Consider the following 19,187-nt stretch of genomic DNA (forward strand, 5'->3'; position numbering starts at 1 on the left):
AGTGTTAGGGTTATATGGACATGCCTGTCCTGCTTGCTTCTAGCATTTTTCTCTATGAAATTATTTCTGACCCTAGATCCCATCATTATCCTGTAAAAATGTCAAAGTTCAAAGCTACATACTGAGACCTTGTCTTAACAGTAACAAAAAATGTTTACTTGCAGAAGCCACTTTTGATGCAAGTCACAGTTTAGTGCAGTGATACATTAAGGAACTCAATCCACCCCATACTAAGAACTCAAGAGAATTAAGATGATGCTGATGCCTTAAAGACCCCCCTCCCCAACAAATGCGCAAGTGTCACCATAAGACAGAACTAAAAGGGGTTGGGGATTTAGCTCAGTGGTAGAGCGCTTGCCTAGGGAGTGCAAGGCCCTGGGTTCGGTCCCCAGCTCCGAAAAAAAAGAAAAAAAAAAAAAAAAAAAAAAAGACAGAACTAAAAAGACCAATGTAACTAGACTTTAACCCAGAAACAGAGGAAGAATGTACATGACAGAAATATCCAACATATGGGGGTAAGATTCTCAATGTTGGCACAATTAAAAAGTTGTGAGACATGTTAGCAAAGGCATGGAGAACCGGGCCCACATATTAGAGCTGGTAGAGAAGGGCCTTAAAAAAATATTAAATTATGGCAAGGGACTGTAATTCCAGCTGCTCGGGGAAACTGAGGCAAGATCACAAGGCTTGTTAGGACTACAGAGTAAGTTCTAGACCAGTCTAGGTAACTTATTGAAACCATGTTTCAAAAGAAAAACAAACACAAAAGTGATGGGGATAAACCTCAGTAGTGATAGACTCAGATTGAAACTCAATAATGCAAAAGAAAAAAGTTGTTATTAAATATAACTAAATCCCATGTCTAGAAAGTTAAAGGAAAGACACACACACAAATCTAACAGTAAAAGTTGAAAACTCTTAAGATTAAAAAAAAAAAAGCAAATTAAACATTGTAAAGACCAATGAAATCAAAAGTAGGTAAAAGAAACTGTGAAAGCAGTTTCACATTTCATATCTACAACACATCTCACATCTGAAAACAAATCCAGACTCAGCTCCATGAAGCCAGGTGTGAGAACTATGGAGATGGCTACACCAGTGTACAACAAACTGCCCAGAGAGGTGGTGCTCCCTCCTCAGCAGTCCTGCATAAGAGATCCTTCTGAAAGAGGGCAGGAGCACCAGGTGAGGTCCTAACTACACATTCCCACCAATAGCTTTGGGAGCAATAGTATTTCTTAGATGTAACCTTCTCTGAAGAAAATCATGGCTATAGTCACAGCAGGTCATACCGTGGACCTGACAGTCGTTACTCCCTCCCCGATGTGCGTTAATACACTGCTGTCATCATTTGTTCAAGCCCTCGCTGTCTCAGAGCTGTCTCAGAGTTGGCTACGAGGCATGTCATTTAAAATGCTCCCTCATTGTCCGAGCTCCTGCCCCAGTCCTGGAACTGGCCAATGCAAGTAGTCTGGACACGTCTCAGCCGGAAGCACACTGAGAAAGCTTGGGACCAGGCCCTGTTCAGAATCACACAACTTTCATCTTCACTTCTTCAGCAAGTCAGTGTAATTTTCAGTCTAGTGAGTCTCTCTAAGAGCCACTGGACAAGATTACACAGGTTCAAATCACATGCAACCCCAGCACTGAGAAGGTGAATAGGCATAAAATCCCATCCCTATCCAAGTAGCTACTTACAATTAATACTTGCTGCAAAAGGTAAACCAGTTCTCTCCAATGTAGTATCACTGGGTATGTGTTTCAACAACTCTCTCCAAGGACAGGCTACATGTCCAGAAAATTGGTCAACAACAACAACAACAACAACAACAGACTCCAACTTTTTTCCTCTATGTGCTTTTTGTGTTGTTAGCTTTGTCATATTTTTCTTTTTAAAGTTTTCCCTGTGTTTTTGTTCTTTGAAAGAGAAAAACATGAAGTTGGGTCGTAGGGAGGTAGGAAGGATAATAATATAACCAAAATGTATGGGGGAGGGGGAGCTGCTGGGGTGCGCGCGCACACACAGAACTGGAGAGATGGCTCAGCAGGTAAGAGCATTTGGTTGCTCTTGCAGAAGACACAGATTTCATTCCTAGAATTCACACAGTGGCTCACAATTATGCAGACATAATTCCAGTTCCAGGGGATCTCACACTCTTTTCTGACTTCTGAAGGCAGCAGGCACTCATGAGATACACATACACACATACATACACACATACATACACACATATAATACAGGCTTAAAAAGAGCTGGAAATAGTGGTATACAGTTTTAATTTCAGTTGTCAGGAGACAGACGGAGGTTGACCCTCTGTGTTCAAGGCAAGCATGATCTATACAGTTAATTTTAATATATCCAGGGCTACAGAAAACCGTGGCTCAAAAAGAAGATGAGGAGAGAGGGGAAGGTTGTTGCTTTAACTGGAATTTCATTTAACATTAAAACCGACTATAAGAGAACTAACATTGAGCCTTCTTTATGCCATCCAACAAAGCCTTTTAACTTTCTACACAGAATATTTGCCTATCTTAGCATTTATTCCTAAATACCCCAGGTACTTCCTATTTTGTTACTATAAATGTTTTGTTGTTGTTGCTGTTGAGACAGGGTTTCCAAGTGTAACAGCCCTGGCTATCCTGAACTCAATCTGTAGATCAGGCTGGCATTAAACTCACCGAGATCCACCTGCCTCTGCCTCTGCCTCTGCCTCTACCTCCCAGGTGCTGGGAATCAGAGGTATGTGCCACTATCACCTGGCTATAAATCGTATTTTAAAAATGATATTTTGTGATATTTAAGGTGTATGCTACCATAAATGATATTTTTTTTTTTGTTCTTTTTTTTCGGAGCTGGGGACCGAACCCAGGGCCTTGCGCTTCCTAGGCAAGCGCTCTACCACTGAGCTAAATCCCCAACCCCATAAATGATATTTTTAAATTACATTTTCCAACTAGTTTCATTGAATTAAACTGACCGTATTTTAAATGTTTACTTAATCTGTATATGTGTGTGTACATGCTGTCCACATTGTGTACATAGATAAAGGTCAGAAGATAACCTTTTTAGGAATTCGAGACAGAGTCTCTCTTAGGTTCTGCTTCTGGCCTGTGAAATCCAGGCAATCTATCTGGCCCATGAGCTTCTGGGCTATTTTCCTGTTTCCACCTTCCATAATTTAATCCACTGAGCTAATAACTCTCCAACCCAACTGATGGAATTTTGATCTTAAGTTGAATAAACTATTAATTTTTTTCTATGTTTACTCTAGGAAATTCTATCATATGCAAACAAGTACCAGGAATGCCAAAAGGTTACAAAATGCATATAGCATGCATTACATAACATCAAACTCATCTTTAGGAGGGGTGTCATGGCTTCTTGATGTCATGACGGGCAGTATATGTGATAGATGGCACCACCTTCCTTTTCAATGGGGAACAATAGTGTTGTTATTCCATGGCATTGGAGACTGGATAAAATACTACCTTCACAGATTCCCTGGCCAGGAAAGATGTAGAGTCTCATTTGTGGTACACTTTACTCTCAGCAAACTGCCAGAAACTAACTCCTGGTAAAGCCTAAGAAGAAGGAAACTGTAAAACCACTTAGAAGGAAGGTTCCTGGTAATGCAGGATGAAGACCCTTCGTTCACTGCTACTCTGAAGCCAGGTATTTCAGACTAGCAAAATTCAGAATCCAAAGTAGATTTATGCCTAGAAAATGCTGCCAGTAGTTTAAAGAAAAAAACCTGAGTACTGGTTTGTGCTGTGGCTTGGGAATGAGCTGCCCCCACTGCTGTTCACGGTTGTAAACATGGGTGCTTTAGCCCTGTGGGGTCCAAGATGCCAAAATAAGTAATTTGGGCCAGACACCAGAAGACACAGGCACTAGCAGACACCAGAAGACACAGGCACTAGCAGACCCTAGAAGACACAGGCACTAGCAGACACCAGAAGACACAGGCACTAGCAGGCACCAGAAGACACAGGCATTAGCAGACCCCAGAAGACACAGGCACTAGCAGACCCCAGAAGACACAGGCACTAGCAGACTCTAGAAGACACAGGCACTAGCAGACTCTAGAAGACACAGGCACTAGCAGACCCCAGAAGACACAGGCACTAGCAGACCCCAGAAGACACAGGCACTAGCAGACCCTAGAAGACACAGGCACTAGCAGGCACTAGCAAGTGTGCTCCATTATGACTTGACAAGTATTTCAATGTAAATGTGGGTACTCAGAATTAATTCAAAAGAAAACATTACATTTCCAGCAATTTTAAGATTAAACCTGTCAAATATTTACATGTAATGTGGGAGGACAACAAAGAAGACCACCACGGCTGAGGTTCTAGTTCACTGGGAGAGTGCTAACCTAGCACAGGCCAAGACAGAGCTTCATCCTAGGGCTCCACAACAACCCCCAACACCTCCTAAATCATGGCAAACAACGTGTAAGTAAGGGCCAGAGGAAATGAACCAGGGGACTAGGCAGGCACATGTCTTCACAGCACAGGGGAGCACTGGACTTCCTCAAGGGGGTGAGGGTCACAGCGTCTTTTACGCCAATAGCTAAGACTCCTTATTTGCCGCATGTTTACAATCAGTTCTGTGCCAGACACAGTCCCATAGCATTCACCCCAACACTAAGGAAGAGGAGAAGGAACACTGTGAATTGAAATCTTGATAAAAGCAAAAGACAAAACACTGGCAGGCATGGTAGTTTATCAGAGAACTTGGGAGGCAGAGAAAGAAAGAACACCAGCCTGGTCCATCCAGGGCAGCATAGATAGCTGCTAAAAAAGAAAGAACAGTCAAACAAAACAAGAGAAAAATGTTGTGCCTATTTCCCTACCCAGGTCCTATCACAAAGATCTTCTCTCCCCTCCCACAAAGTTAACATTTGCCAGAAGCTTATGTGAGCTCATTAATGTTTTTTTGCTGAGGAGTTACTGAAGGGGGTGTGATCTATATTAGGAATGAAACAAGCAGTTAAACAAGCTACCAGCTCTTATCTGGCAGCACCAGGTGTTGATAAAAACTCAGCGACTACTCAAGATGTCCATTAACACTGAATTCTAATTTATTTCTCATACTTCACCTTTAGTCTACATTCCTGACCAGATTTTGGGCTGGTGAAGTCCTTGGGTCACAACTCTGAGGCTGAATGTCCAGGTTGCAACCTGTATCCTATAGAAAGTCCTCCCTTCTGCAGCATCCATTGCACAGGGACTGCACAGACCCCATGCTGGCTTTCACCTAGCACAGCAGCTCTCAATTAGGCACCGTGACACCACTAGTCTCCCAGATATAGCTTCAAGCTTCAGCCAGCCATGCCTCTTTCTTTCTTTCTTTCTTTCTTTCTTTCTTTCTTTCTTTCTTTTCTTTCTTTCTTTCTTTCTTTCTTTTTCACAGGCAGAGCCAAGGTAAACAAGGTCAAGACAACCAAAGAGGCACTTGTTCCTTTCAGAAGGAGGCAAAGCGACACTTATCACCTACATACAGAGAAACATGACACGTCAGGGAGCAGTACCTTGTGGTTTCTGAGCAAAGTGTACCCCCCATCCTTTATCTGCCAACCTCCATTTAGTCTCTGAAAACAAACACTGCCATAACTGTGCATCCTTTCCCTGGACACAGAGTGTTTCCTAAAACAGAAGTAGGCAATAAGAGTAAAACCTGAGCAAAGCCGGAAGAACAAGATTCAAAGGCCAAGAAAGGGTAACACCCATTTCTGAATCTTGTCTGGATTCTAGGGAGTCTAGAGAAGGGATGTGGGCAAATGATTAAGGTCCCACACATTAGTAATGCTATCCACCAGCGGGTACCTAACACTGTCCAGGACTTCTCTAATCATAACCTGGGAGGGCAACTGACACATAGGACACTCCACAGCCAAAGAACAGGAACCACAGCAATGGCAGTGATGCTGCAGCCAGACACCTTCCTGTCTGGAGCCCACTGTCAGGCGGCCTCACCCTTAGGCACTCCAGGCTAGCACATTCTCACAACTATAACCCTTAATGCATTAAGCTTCATCCTTATTTTGTTCTGCTCCACTTGTTACAAAAGCTAATGCTCCCAAGAAGGCTGTCCTAACTGAGGATGGTGCCAAAGGGCAGGTGTACAGGATTGGGACTCTATTGACTTCTTTTGGGGACAATAAAGATTAAAAGTAAAACCAAACAAAATTGAATAAAACAACAGAAGAACCAAAGAGCGAGCATGTGAAGCATACAGATGCAGAAACACAGAGAAACTCCATGAACACACAATACCAGAAACTGTAACACATAAGCAAAAGATCTGACAGGAAAAGAAAAAGAAAAAAAGGAACAAAAGTGTCCAAACAAATCATTGAGACAAGGAACCTACAAAAATTGAGTTCATCTTGTGTTGGCCATCTACTGCTAGGCACAGTGATACTCACTGTGTCGCAGAAAACTAATCTTTCCATTGTGAACTTATCAGTTGCAAATAGCTTCTGGTTTAGGGATGGTCACTTGTATCTACTTCCTCTCTCAAAGCTGGGAACCCGCAAACTGTCTCTGTGAGTTCACATGTGCACCAGCCCTACTATGTTTGGAAGACATGTGTGTATGTCACCAGCAAGTGTTCATCTACCTATGGCCTCCTTAGGTCTAATGCCCAGGACAGGATACATGGCCACTAAGATGACAGACAGCAGCACACAGCTACTGCCTTAGACGTTTTGTTAGAGAATGTTGGTTTCCAGCAGAGGTAGAATTAAATTGCTTTTGCTGAGGGAGGGCAATCAAACACCAAACCAACAGTTTCCCTTTCCCTGCTGAGGCCAATGGTCTGTCACATGGTGGGGGCTCTCCTCCCTTCTCCAACTATCACAGCAACACAGAGGCTTCTGCTGTTTTTTTTTTTTTTTTTTCTTTTTTCAGATACAAAGCCTGTCACAAGCAGGCTCCTCTCCTAGGAGGTAGGGCTGGGCCTCATGGTCTTGAAAGCCTCAAATTAGAGCCCCTGCTTCATCAAGTATTTAGTACTCCTAGATCTTGCAGTAAGGTTTTACAGAACTGAGAACAGTGACTTAGCTGGGAGTCAGAAGTCATGTTCAAAACTCCTATCCAAGAGAAAACTGAAACTTCAGTTTTATGGGACTACCCTCAAGTTCTAAAGGTAAGCAGGTAACCCAGGAGAGGCTAATGTAGGAAGCCCTGAGCTGTGACACACAGCACCATGTTTATTTTATTTTATTTATTTATTTTTGGTTCTTTTTTTCGGAGCTGGGGACCGAACCCAGGGCCTTGCGCTTCCTAGGCAAGCGCTCTACCACTGAGCTAAATCCCCAACCCCGTTTATTTTTAAACTTACACAAAATCCAGATTTCAAAGACATTACCATCTAATGGGAAGCTAATAAAGGTAGTTCTTAAGCAAGATACATTAAGGTTATGCTTCCTTATTTTTGGGGGGTGGGGGTGGGTGTCTTCTGTATCTGTAAGCTAGACTATGGGTAGACATTTAACCGAAAATGAACCTTACCTCCTCCCTGCATCATTTTGTAGATCTTGCTCTCAATGTGGAGCTGAGGATGTTTGGTTTTGACACATTCAAGCTTGATGGCAACTTCTTCTCCTGCAGCAATGTCCGTACCTTAGGAAGAAAACTAAATGTATTATTCTGTGTCTACCACACAGCCCAAAGCTTGCAGCAGAAAGAACCAGTGCTATTTAATATCCTCTACATCTTTGTAAGGCAAGAACCCAACCCTTGCACATGGCTGGAACCATGCTGTAGAACCATACCTTAGAGCACTGGCTTCCTGAGATGGACTAACCATAGCTGCTCTGTACCTCCTATTAAGAGAAGGTACTGCTGGCTGACCAACACAGAAAGCGATCTTTATTCAAAAACATGTAAGAAAATCTCTTTGGCATTCTACCTTCCGTTTTTACCTGTACCCACTGTACCCACCAGCCAATCAATGTAGCTGCAGGCCCCACTCCTTCTACCCACTCAGGGTATACCAAGGCAGAGCAATAGGATGCTTCTCTGTGATGGTTTGATGGCCTTCTGGAGTGTGCTTGAGTCTCCCAGGAGGAGGAGAGCTGGGTTTTCCCCTATTCTCCCTCCTCCCAATCTCAGGCCAGACAAGCCAGACGTCTACCTACACATCTCAACAGTTCTTACATGGACACAATCATCTCCAAACAAACCACCACAGGCTTATCAGCAAAGACCCTCAACTAAACCAGGGAACAACTCCCTACCCCTTCTTTTTGTAGATCAGACTGTCCTTCAACTCAGAAATCTGCCTACCTCTGTCTTTCAAATGCTAGGATTAGAGGCAAGTGACACCCTCTCACCCTCTTGGAGACAAAGCCCTGGCCAGTTCTGCCTCTGCAACACAAAATACAGTTTTTATTAGTTTGTAACAATGTTATAACTAGAGCCTAGGAGTTTGGAGGAAAAAGGGTTTTATGTGTAAGTGTCCCTTTCATGCTTTGCTCTAAAGGTTCCTGCATAAACGTTCCTCAGTCTACCTTCCAAGATGCTCTGGACTTTGCCTCCACATGGTACATCCAGGTGCTTAATAAAAACAGCCTAATGTACCATGCAGCCCTCCTCCTTGGCAGGTTGTTTCTAAGAAAAAGCAATTCTATACTTCCAGGACTGTAGTTATTTGAAAAGGATTAACATGGATTTTTAATAGAGCCTGATACAACCACCCATGACCAGGGTCTGTGCTGTGTAGACAAGGTGTGGACTGAGCAGCCTGACTAGCTCTCTGTGACTCACTCTCTTTTGTCAACTGGGACAGGAGGGATATGTAAGAGTTTCATTGGGAGCTGAAGAAACAAATGGTTAATGAGTCCCTGAGGTAGACAGTAGACAGTGGAGCAAGGCCCATAAGCATAGGGACAACCTAAGGCCAAAAACTGTGTCTCCTGCCACCCAAGATCACAGAGTAATCATTCTGGTCTGTCAGATGACTGCTACTCTGAGAACATCTGGGCTGAAAGCCAATCTCCAGTGCTGTAGATCCATAATAACAGGATCTAATCATTGCCACTGGCCAATCTAGGTTTAAGAACTTCATTTACTGTTCCACAAGAAATCTTTGGAGGCCTAGTATAAGTAAGAAGCAATATATCTTATTCTTCTTGCCTATAGGCAGAGCAACTTATCCACTTACACAAGAAATGACTTCATCTAGAACGCATCTCAGATGAAAAGTGACCTCTGGATTCCTTTAAGGACCTGGACTCTGAGCTGAACTTGCCAGCCAGGAGCCATGGTGACTCACGTCACCAGTTATGTCAGCGACTCTCTGAACCCCAAAGCAGTACTCTCTGGGACATCATACCACCCTTGCCAGCTGGCAGGTCCACAGGGACAAGAGGCTGGGGCCAACCAGCCTACTGGATCAGGACCTTCAGGAAGGTAGAAAACGCCCCTAACTTTACCCTTCTGTGGCTCCTACAGCTCACGCCTTGACAAATCACCTCTGTGCTATGCTCAGCCTTGGGAACAAATGACCAATGACAATTCTACAACATAATGTGAATTAAACCATTTCTCCCCATCCCCACCTTTTTTTTCTTTTGGTTTTCAAGAAAGTTTCTGTGTAGCTCTGGCTGTGCTGGAACTTGCTCTGCAGACCAGGCTGTCCTTGAACTCAGAGATCTGCCTGCCTCTGCGGAGATTAAAGGTGTGAGCCACCATCGTCCAGCTAAAATACATTTTTTTTTCATGCAGCCAAATGCCATATAATAATGAATTACATCTTTTCATAAAGCCAATGCCATTTGTCACTTTGTCACAAAAAAACCTGTAGGATCTATTAAAAGAGCTGTACTGCCTGCATCTGATAGTCAGGAGAGTAGCAGATGGACACAGGACATACGAACTTGAGAGGACAGACAGCATAAGACCTACTCCAGACACTTCATCACTTTTGTAGAAAGACCAAGCAGCTTCAAGCTCCATCTGTCTTACAGGTGCCAGTGCAGGCACTGGTTTGGCCCTGTATGTCTGTCCTATCACCCCAGAGGGCCACATCTCCTAAGCCCCACTAGCATGATAATCTAGTCCAGACCTTACACTGTTCCTGAGCCAAACACAGAAGGACCTAGGAACTCTGGTAGTGACTTATACTTCTGAACTTTATAATACCAGATTCTCTACCATATATAAGTCTGATATATGCTACCAGAAGACACTAGTACCTAAAGATGCCACTGTAATCAGGGGATCAGATACAGAACAGACAAAAACATTATTCGGGAGCCCTAAGGTTGAACAGTCCAAAAGGTTATATGACCCTAACTAACACAGTGTACCACTCTGTCTAGGGCAGGAAGGGAACACTGAATGACAAGCCCAGATGCTGGTCACTCTCATCAGGATCTAGCTTGTCTGGACTGGAGAGATGACCCAGTAGTTAGAGTACTGGATACTTTTCCAGAGGACCTGGGCTTATTTCCCAGTATCCACAGGGCAGTCAACACCTGTCTTATAACTCTAAATAGTAAATTAGACATCCTCTTCAGGCTACCCCAGGCACTGCAAGCACGTGGTGCACAGACATGGAAGCAGACAAAACATATTTTTAAAAAAAGAGAAAGCTAAATACAACAACAGAACAGTTGGGCAGTGGGCAGGTCTTCACTGGGGAGGCAGAAACAGGCGGATCTCTGAGCTCGAGGTCAGCCTGGACTACAGAGTTTCAAGATAGCCAGGGCTATGTCTTGAAAAACTGAAAAAAAAAAAAAAAAAGAAAGAAAAGGAGATTTATTTAATTTGGTCGCACTGGGCAGAACAACAAAAGGAAATCTAGTGACTCCCCTGTCCCCATCACTCAGGTACTGACTTAAGGTTCAATGCTGCCCTAGGGTTTTGACTATATAGGACATCTACAAACATGGTAGGCACACAAGGCCCAGGATGGACCCTCCTGCAACTTCAAACACGGGCAAGAAGTAGGCAAAATCAAGTTGTGGTTCCACCATTATTGTCTCAGTTCTAGATCTGTTCTGCAAGGTAATCACATAAGCTGTCAGAACTGTGTGAATTCTTTTTGGGCAATCAGTTCCTTTTTGGGTGGTACAGGACTACAGCCTTGACTTTTCTCCAACAACGGGTAAATTTAATTCTTTGATGTCTGGCATAGTGGGTTACACACTACCCAGCACAGGGGCAGAGTTTAGATTCCTAGCACCTATTTAATGCCAGGTAGGTATGGCATCCCACTTGTCACCCCTACATGCAGGAGCACAGACTGGGTTTCTGGAGCAAGCTTGTTAACTAGATTAGTCAAATTGTAGAGTTCTGGTTTCAAGTGAGAGAGATTGCCTCAATATATAAAGTAGAGAGGGACTGAGAAGCCACTGATGTCAGCTTCTGGCTTCCACATGTATATGTACTCTACGCATACATGCATTCACATGTAAACACATATGCGTGTAGGCACACCACATGCATACACAACTTTTCATAAAAGACGTCTTTCCTGTTGAATGCCGTTGTGAGATCGAAGTACCACTCTCATTTACCAATTGAAATTGTGAGGAGAAAAATCAGATGAAAATGCTACTAAGTTTTAACTCCCAAGGGATGCTTAGGCACATCATGAAATCTGACCTCATTGTCAGCTGAGGTGCAGAGGAACCGGAATAATGGATAACGAACTAATTTATACAGAGGACAATAAACTTCCATTTTGCCAATGACATGCTCAGGACTTCACTGCTTGCTTCCAGAGGAGAAATAAGGATGAAAACAGTAGTAGATAATGCTTGCCTTGCCCCTCTTGCACTTTGTAGGTTGGGCCTATACTGTTCCACTGAACAGACCTTCACTTACTTCCTAACACTGGACAACATGGCCCACACAGCCTAGCCTATCCTGCAAACTCTTCCCAAGTTACCCATGCTCCCTTTGGGCTGGGAACAAACTTTTATTATTATTATTATTATTATTATTATTATTATTATTATTATTATTATTATAGTATAATCTCTGTTTTAAAATGTTATCTAGTAGGGACTGAGGAGATGGCTTAGCAGGTAAGAGCACTAGCTGCACATTAACAGTCTGTAACTCCAGTTCCAGGGGCTTCTATGCCCTCTTTTGGCTTCCAAGGGCATTGCATACATACCATATTCAGACAAAACATTCATATAAAGTTAAAAAAAGAAAAGAAAGTTATCAAGTGGCACGGTACCAGCAATAGAGCTTTCCTCTGGTTTCCAAAGTGATAGAAACATCAGTTCCAAAGCAACACACACTGGGGTGAGGTTAGGGCAGAGAGGCTGCTTCAATCAGCAAATGCTCCTGTCCAAGGGTCATCTACAGGTATGCAGGCAGTGGCCCATTCTACATCTGGCTGGCTTAGACAAAGAGTGAGACTGGGTTTTCTAAAATCTGGGCAATCAAGAAATAAACTCATGATATCACTTCCCCCTGAAGAGAGTTTTAGAGAAGACAAGAACAATAACATGGTGGGCCACTACAGACTTTCCTCCTGCCTGTTGCCATAGCAGGCCACCAGGGAAGGAACAAGCACAGGTTTAATGACTTATGACCACACTTTTACATATTTCTATGTAAAAATGTCTCAGGAAGAAATATAAAAAAAAAAACCCAGGCTTAAAACAGGGAGAACCTCGCTGGAAGAATAAAGTGCCTTATGAGGAATACCAAAGAGGAGTTTTAGGAATATTTTTCAACTACACTTGCACCAGAATGCATGTCACACAGACTTCAAGATGAGGATCCAACTCCACTCATACTCACGTGGCTCTTGACCTATGTATGGTATGGGTGAGCCAACCCATCCGCTGTCTTCAGGTCCTCTGTCTCCAATTGTCTTGCAGACCTGCTTTTCTAGCCTATCTTACTCTGAATCGCTCAGTTCATGCTCAGTTCCCCAAGGTAGCTTGAAAGGACAGTGATGAGAGCCAAGTGGAAAGAGAGAAGACTGGCAGTGCCTAATCCCTGACAGAAAGCACACTGTGAGGCCAGCATGTTGGCACACAGCACTCACAAGGTAGATCTCTGAGTTCAAGGCCAGCCAGTGCTACATAGTAAGACCATGTCTTAAACAAAACAACAACAAAACTCATACCATAACAGATAAGCCAGTGACTCTAACCCTAACCCAGTGTCCATCTTGGAGCATAACAGAGGAGTCACCAAATTAAAACTTTCTGGAAAAGGTTAGCTCACATGATCAGCTGCTGTGCCCAGGCCTATGTCTAAGCCAGCCACCACCTACACACTGTAGAAGACCCTGCCCAGGATGTGTATTCGCTGGTTCAAGACAGTCTTTCAGCCCTTTGTCCTGTCCCTGGCGTCCCCCTGCTCCGGATGGAGGTGATTTTTTTCTTTCTCTTTTTTAGGGCTGTAGGAACCAGGTGGGGCAGAAGGGATGTGACTGAGTAAGGTGCAACCCCAGACACAGCTTGCACTCTCCTGGAGAAGGATTTACATCTCTGAACGACACATGACCACCATAGCACAAATGGTTGTTAGAACCAATCTTCAGAAAGAACAAAACCTTTTGGCAAAATCTCAGGGAACAAAAAGTTTCAAAATACCTATTTTCTAATGCCCACGAAAGGGTGGCTAATGGATTGGTTTTCAGTATAGCTCCTATATCCTGAGGTTAAACTTCTGCCAAAATCTATTGTTCTAAAAATAAGTCAAACAGCTCCAATTTACCCAGCACTTTTGACTCCCAAACACTGCCGAGAAGGCATCTGGCTGACTCCTTGGATATAAATATTTAAGTAAGCAAACCCTAAGTCTCTCTAAAGCATATTTTACTCATCAGACCACTCTGGCAAGAAGTTCAGGTTCAAAGGCATTGATGTAGCACATCGCAGGGTTAGCCTAACCAGGCACCATACGTACTTATGAGCTACCCAAATGGGACAGTTGCTCACCCAACACGGCCAGCTACCAAGGTCCTAAGAGGAGTTAGAGTACAAGCTGTTAAACTTGGGAAGCTTGAAAGGTGAGGCCCAAAGCATTGCTTCTTACTGACTCTCCATTAGAGATACAACAGCCAAACAAATGCTGGAGATGGGCTACTGTTCAACAGAACACGGTTACCTCTAACAGGATGTTCACCACCAGAAAGCTCCAAGTACCAAGGGGCTTTGGAATAACTTATAATTCTAATAAATGCAGGGGGTAGTTTAAAAATCCCAACTACCGGGTTTAAGCAAACCTTTAATCACACGTATATACATGCATAGCCTTTCACCATATTAAGGTGGACATAACCCAGGATAGTTTAACCCCAAGTCTAGGATTCTCATGTCTACCTTTAGAGTTCTGAAAGCCGCCATGAGAACTTTCACACCGCTTGTCTCCCCTCTATTCTGCCAACATCTTGACACTGAATGTATCTGCATTAATCAAAACTTCATTCCTGTTGATTTCCAGGTGTCCAGGAGTCAACTTAGATGCTCAACATATCCTGAAGACCCCAGCCAAACCAAGGCCTTTCAGGCCAGGCACAGGGAACATTTTCAGTCCTGTTTTGGAGTTAAGGTGGCAACCAGGAGGCTATGGGTGATCCCTTCAGCGGGTCAGCTAACTGGAGATACCATTGTGGAAAAGGGCAGGCCCAGACAGCCCCAAGAACTCTTAGAAATCAGCCGGTCATTTCCCCATTTCTGACTGGGACACTCCCCACCTCCACACTACATTTGGATTGTTTTGACATCTCTCCCACACGCAGGAAAACATCCAGGACCACACTGCAGGGATGAGGAACAGTACCAGACCCTTTTTCAGAGTAGAGCATGGCCTTTGTTTACCGCGGTGACCTTAGGTGGGGGAGGATGCTGACGCCCGGCCCAGGCCCTGCCCCTCCGAGCCCCACCCTCAGCGCGATGCCTTCCCTTGCCCCGCTCTCCCCTCCCCCTCCTCGCTGCCCCCCGGCCCAGGCCCGCTGTCCTTTTCCCACGCCCTCTGACACCCCACAACCTCTGGCCAAGGCCCGCTGCCCCCCGCCTCTAGGCCTTGTTCTTCCTCTCCCGGGTCCCCGACCACTCCCCAGACACGCTCCGAGCTCTTCACCCACGGTCCTGCAGTCCCCAAGCCCAGCTGTCCCCCAGCCCTTCCCCGCACCCCACCCGACCTGCCGCGCCCAGCCCCCCGGCCGCGCTCGCACAGCGGCCGTTGGTGTCTGGCCACGGCCAGTGGCCGGGCCCTCGGACTGCGGAGATGCCGAGCGGCCGAGTGTCCACTACGGCCCTGCGCAGGCCTCGGCCTGCCGGGGACCCCGCCCGCCGACCCGCAAGACTCCCCGGTGCTCGATGGCGCTGGGCCTCACCGAGATAGATGTCTCCGAAGGAGCCGCTGCCGATCTTGCGGCCCAGTCGGTACCTGTTCCCGACCCTCAGCTCCATGGCAGCGGTGCGGCTCGCTACTGCCCGCCCGGCCGCTTCCTGGGTCTGCGCTCCGGGAGGCGGCGCCGCTGCTGCCGCTACTGCGGGTCCGGTCCGACTCCGCCCCCCTCACGGCCCCGCTTTCACCATCGCTTTCTGGTCGCCCCGTCGCTCTCAGCGCCTCAATACGGGGCGGATGGGACAGTCCGAGCGCCGCCGCCGCTGCTCCGGCCCCTGCCGGCCCCGCTCGCCCTCTCCCCGCCGCGGATGGACTCGGATCTTCCGGGCCTAAATCCCCCTTCAGCTGCCTAAAGGAGCCGCCGCCATCGCGCTGTGACGTCACTTCCCCTAGCAACCCAAGGGGGCGGGGGCCACCGTGCTCGGGGGCGGGGCTTGGCTACTTGATGGATTGCGCAGTCGCAACCAGGCCTGTTTCTCTGTCCCAGTATCCGCCGTTCCCGAAGGATGACTACAGCTGGTCACTTTGGTCTTCCTATCTGTCTCCAACAGAAGTCTGAGGAAGCTAAGCTATGTGTGGTAAGGAATGCCTGTAGTTCCAGCTCTCGGGAGTTCGAGACCAGCCTGGGGCACAGAGACCCTGACCCCTAAACACACCACGTATACCAAGAAGCCAAACAGCAAGCAGTTTCTTTTGTAAACCCCGGGAAAGGCCCTTTGCAGATAGGGTAACAGGGCAGAGAAGGCGGTCCAGGCAGACCTGGACGATTAGCTTTTGTAGGAATCACCAGTCCTGGGCTTTGAATGGTGCAAAAACGTGCCTGCTGCTGCCTGCCAGCTTCTTACACATCAAGGGTGGAAGTAAAGTAGTCTTCCTGGGACCCCTTCCTGGGTGGGCAGGAAGGTGAATGTTGAATTCACAGAGAGTGTAGAGCGCACGTCCCGACCCTGGTCTCTCTCCAGGGCCATCTGCCTGGAGAACAAGTCAACATTTTTATCTGGTCTGTATTGGATCTGAATGTTCTTCCTGACAAACACAAACATGAATTCTGAAGTTCAGGCCGGAGGCCAGCTTCCAAGACTTGGCTGTCCATTCTGACCACTGGGGAGGGCCTATGGAGGAGCCACCACACAGGAGGTGCACCCTAACCAGGAGGGGACAACCTTCCAAATAGATGCTTCTCTAGGCCCACTCCCACCCAGCTAGGAACAGAAGAGTCATAGATCAAGGGAATGCTTACATTAGAGCTCTCTGCACAGGGTGTAAATCTGCTGTCACCTCAGCACCGCCTGCCTCGTGGGCAAGAGAAGCAGTTCAGCGATTGCCCTGCAGAAACACACGGAGCTCATATGTCTCCTAGTCTCCTGGCTCGGCCACCCTTCCCCTTGGAGGTCCCGCAGTGCCCGCCTGCACACAGCTGACAGTTGGGTTGGGGAATGTTACACAGTGTAGCTGGAGACAGAAGACACCAGAAGGCAAACTGAAACCAGTGGTCACCGAGAGGCGGGTAGGTTGGGAACTGCCCAGCCTTTTAGTCCAGGAGTCAGGGCCAGACTGGACCAAACTAGTAAAAATAATCTTACTGGCAGAATTCCCTTATTTTTTTTTTTTTCTGTTGACGAACAACACCTAACTTCATCAGAGAAGCCCGTATGTTGAACTGGAAAGTGCAAACCTGGTATCTGGCCTAACTCTCTCCACAACCTTTGGCCTGACCTTGATGTTCCTCCCTCCGGAGGCACTCGCTCTGTCTGGAATAGGGAACGGAGGGTGTGAGCTGCCGTGTGCCTAGGTTCTACACGCCCTTCCTAGTTCTTGTAATCAGGACAGTCAGCGGATAAAGTGACCAAAGTCCTTGCTGTGCTGTACTTACTCGCTGGTCAGAAGGAGGCCCCAGGCAGGATCGATGCTCTGGTTTCCGAAGGTCATTTGCAAGCATCCTGTGCTGGGGGGTTCTTGGCTTCCCATCACAGTACCTTGCTGCAGGAAGTATGTGCCAAAGCCATCACCATCCCCTGGGCATGCCTGGCGGGGACCACACAGACTGAGCTCACGGCAGCTGTTCACCAATGGCACCTCTGAGGCCCAGGCTCTTTCTGTACTCCATGCTCCACCTTCTCACCACACTGCTAGTAATTTGAACACTCTTGAGAGGGGGCCAAGTATCAGGCCTGTAGACCCTTCTCCTGCAGTAACAATGCCCACGCAAAGGCCTACACGGGTGCTTAGCAGACCAGGTGCTGCGATCTACTGGAAATAGCCTTGTTAGCTTTCTGGCTCATGGTGACCCCCTAAGTGATAACCACACTAAGTACTCAGTAACATCAGCTTCACAAATGACTCCCGTGATCAGATGCCCAGCCCAGTGTGGGGCATGAGGCCAGAACAGCCCAAAGCAAGACAACAAGGTACAGATACTGCCTTGAGGACCTGGGGTAGCCTCTGCAGGGTCCTGGCTATCCTCTTATCCTCACTTCCCAACAAGGGCGCTGATTTAGGCTCTCCCTCCAAACTCATATGTGGACTCCCTAAGTATGTTGTAGACTGGGCACCCCTGCCCAACCAAAGTCTTTTAACCACAAAGCCCAACAGAAGCACAATTGTCTCAGGAAGGTTTGAGTAGCCCTTGTCGGGAGTTAGGGAGCTAGACAACTTTCCAGGTGCCCCCAACAACTTGGAGTGTAAACTCCATCCTGGCCTTGCCGAGCACAGCCATATCTCTGCCCACTGGGCTTCACTGAGGGTTGTACATGTCTGCAGAATCCCCCAACCCCAATGCTTCCAGATTCATACAAGAACACTTGGCTTCAGTCCAAATTTCCCCAGCTGGGAAGCCATGTCTGGTGAGTGTTGATCCAGCTGCCTTCCATCCCGAGCCATCAGAAGAAGAGGGGACTGAGAACAGAATAAACACATCCTCCCCTCCTGGAAGTATGAAAGGTGTCTCCTGTTGAGCAGCCTGAATGAGTGTGAACTCCATTTAAATAAGGGTGCTGTGTATGTATGTGTGCCTGTGTCCGAAGACCTGGCTCAGGCTGAATACAGAATGAGAGGGTGCCGTGGAGATCCATTCGCAGCTCTCATGGTGGTTCCACTTTCCCTGGCCACTTGACTCCATTCTTATCAATGGACCACTCTAACTTCTAGAAGTTTCTTCTCATAACAGCTTTCCTGGCTTCCCAATAGCGAATCCATTCAGTTTGGTAAGAGTGATAGCTGGCAATTAGCCAGTTCTTTTTTTTTTTTTTTTTTTTTTTTGCATCAGATCATAGTTCGTAGATCACTGGGTAGCCCCAAACTGTCACTTTGGAGACAGTTAGGAGGGAACTGGGTCATTCACACAAATTGTGGCAGCCTCCAGCCTCTCCTGAAGTAGGCCCTGGTACTCCTGGGGTCACCAATAGGGGTTTGTACTTGGGGAGATGGCCATCAGTTCAGCTTATACCAGCTGGCTTCCCGATGAGCATCAAAGATCAGGGGTCCCTTTTGCAGCCCTACTATCCCTGCAGAACCCCAGGAATGCCGATGCACTTTACCCAAGGTGGCACCAATCCTGTCATCGCTGGTGGGGTGGGTGAAGATGAATAAATCAACTCACAAGTGAATAGAAATCAACAAATTATCAAAGGACACAGGGTCTCATAATGGCATCATGCAACACAGGGCTTGCCCTGGCTGCAGTTTGCAACTTCTGGCAGTGTGTAGGGTAGGAGGAGTTTTCTAAAGGAACAGAACTAATTGAAATAATATATATATATATGATTTATTAGAATGGCTTACAGTAGTTCAACAACGGCTATCAATGGAAGGTCCAGTAGTTGTTTAGTCCACAAGGCTGGATGTCT

At 46.4% G+C, this 19,187-nt stretch overlaps 2 protein-coding genes across 9 annotated transcripts in view; one reads left to right on the plus strand and one right to left on the minus strand.

Moving 5' to 3' along the window:
- The window catches only part of Csnk1d (casein kinase 1, delta), a 41,457-nt gene extending 25,739 nt beyond the window's left edge, over positions 1–15,718 (minus strand). For 5 of the 7 annotated variants that reach the window (XR_010055240.1, XR_010055241.1, XR_010055238.1 and 2 more), the window contains exons 1-2: positions 15,329–15,462; positions 7,522–7,632 (exon numbers count right to left, since the gene is read on the minus strand). Coding sequence is in view for 3 of the 7 variants with exons in the window: in XM_063269817.1 (XP_063125887.1) it covers positions 7,522–7,632; positions 15,329–15,404 (187 nt within the window). In the remaining 4 variants the exon portion in view is untranslated. Of the gene's footprint in view, positions 1–7,521; positions 7,633–15,328 lie in introns of all 7 variants that reach the window. The other 2 variants (NM_001414039.1, NM_139060.3) reach the window with 2 other exon arrangements.
- Slc16a3 (solute carrier family 16 member 3) overlaps positions 1–16,933 on the plus strand; it is a 43,841-nt gene extending 26,908 nt beyond the window's left edge. The window contains exons 4-5 of one of the 2 annotated variants that reach the window (XM_063269935.1): positions 1–15,920; positions 16,305–16,933. The exon at positions 1–15,920 is cut by the window's left edge and continues 19,226 nt beyond it. The gene's annotated coding sequence lies outside the window, so the exon portion shown is untranslated. The remainder of the gene's footprint in view (positions 15,921–16,304) is intronic. The other variant, XM_063269934.1, reaches the window with a different exon arrangement.
- The last annotated feature ends 2,254 nt before the right edge of the window (positions 16,934–19,187 follow it).

The sequence above is a fragment of the Rattus norvegicus genome, chromosome 10 (assembly GCF_036323735.1).
Source record: "Rattus norvegicus strain BN/NHsdMcwi chromosome 10, GRCr8, whole genome shotgun sequence".
NCBI classification, from domain to species: Eukaryota; Metazoa; Chordata; class Mammalia; order Rodentia; family Muridae; genus Rattus; species Rattus norvegicus.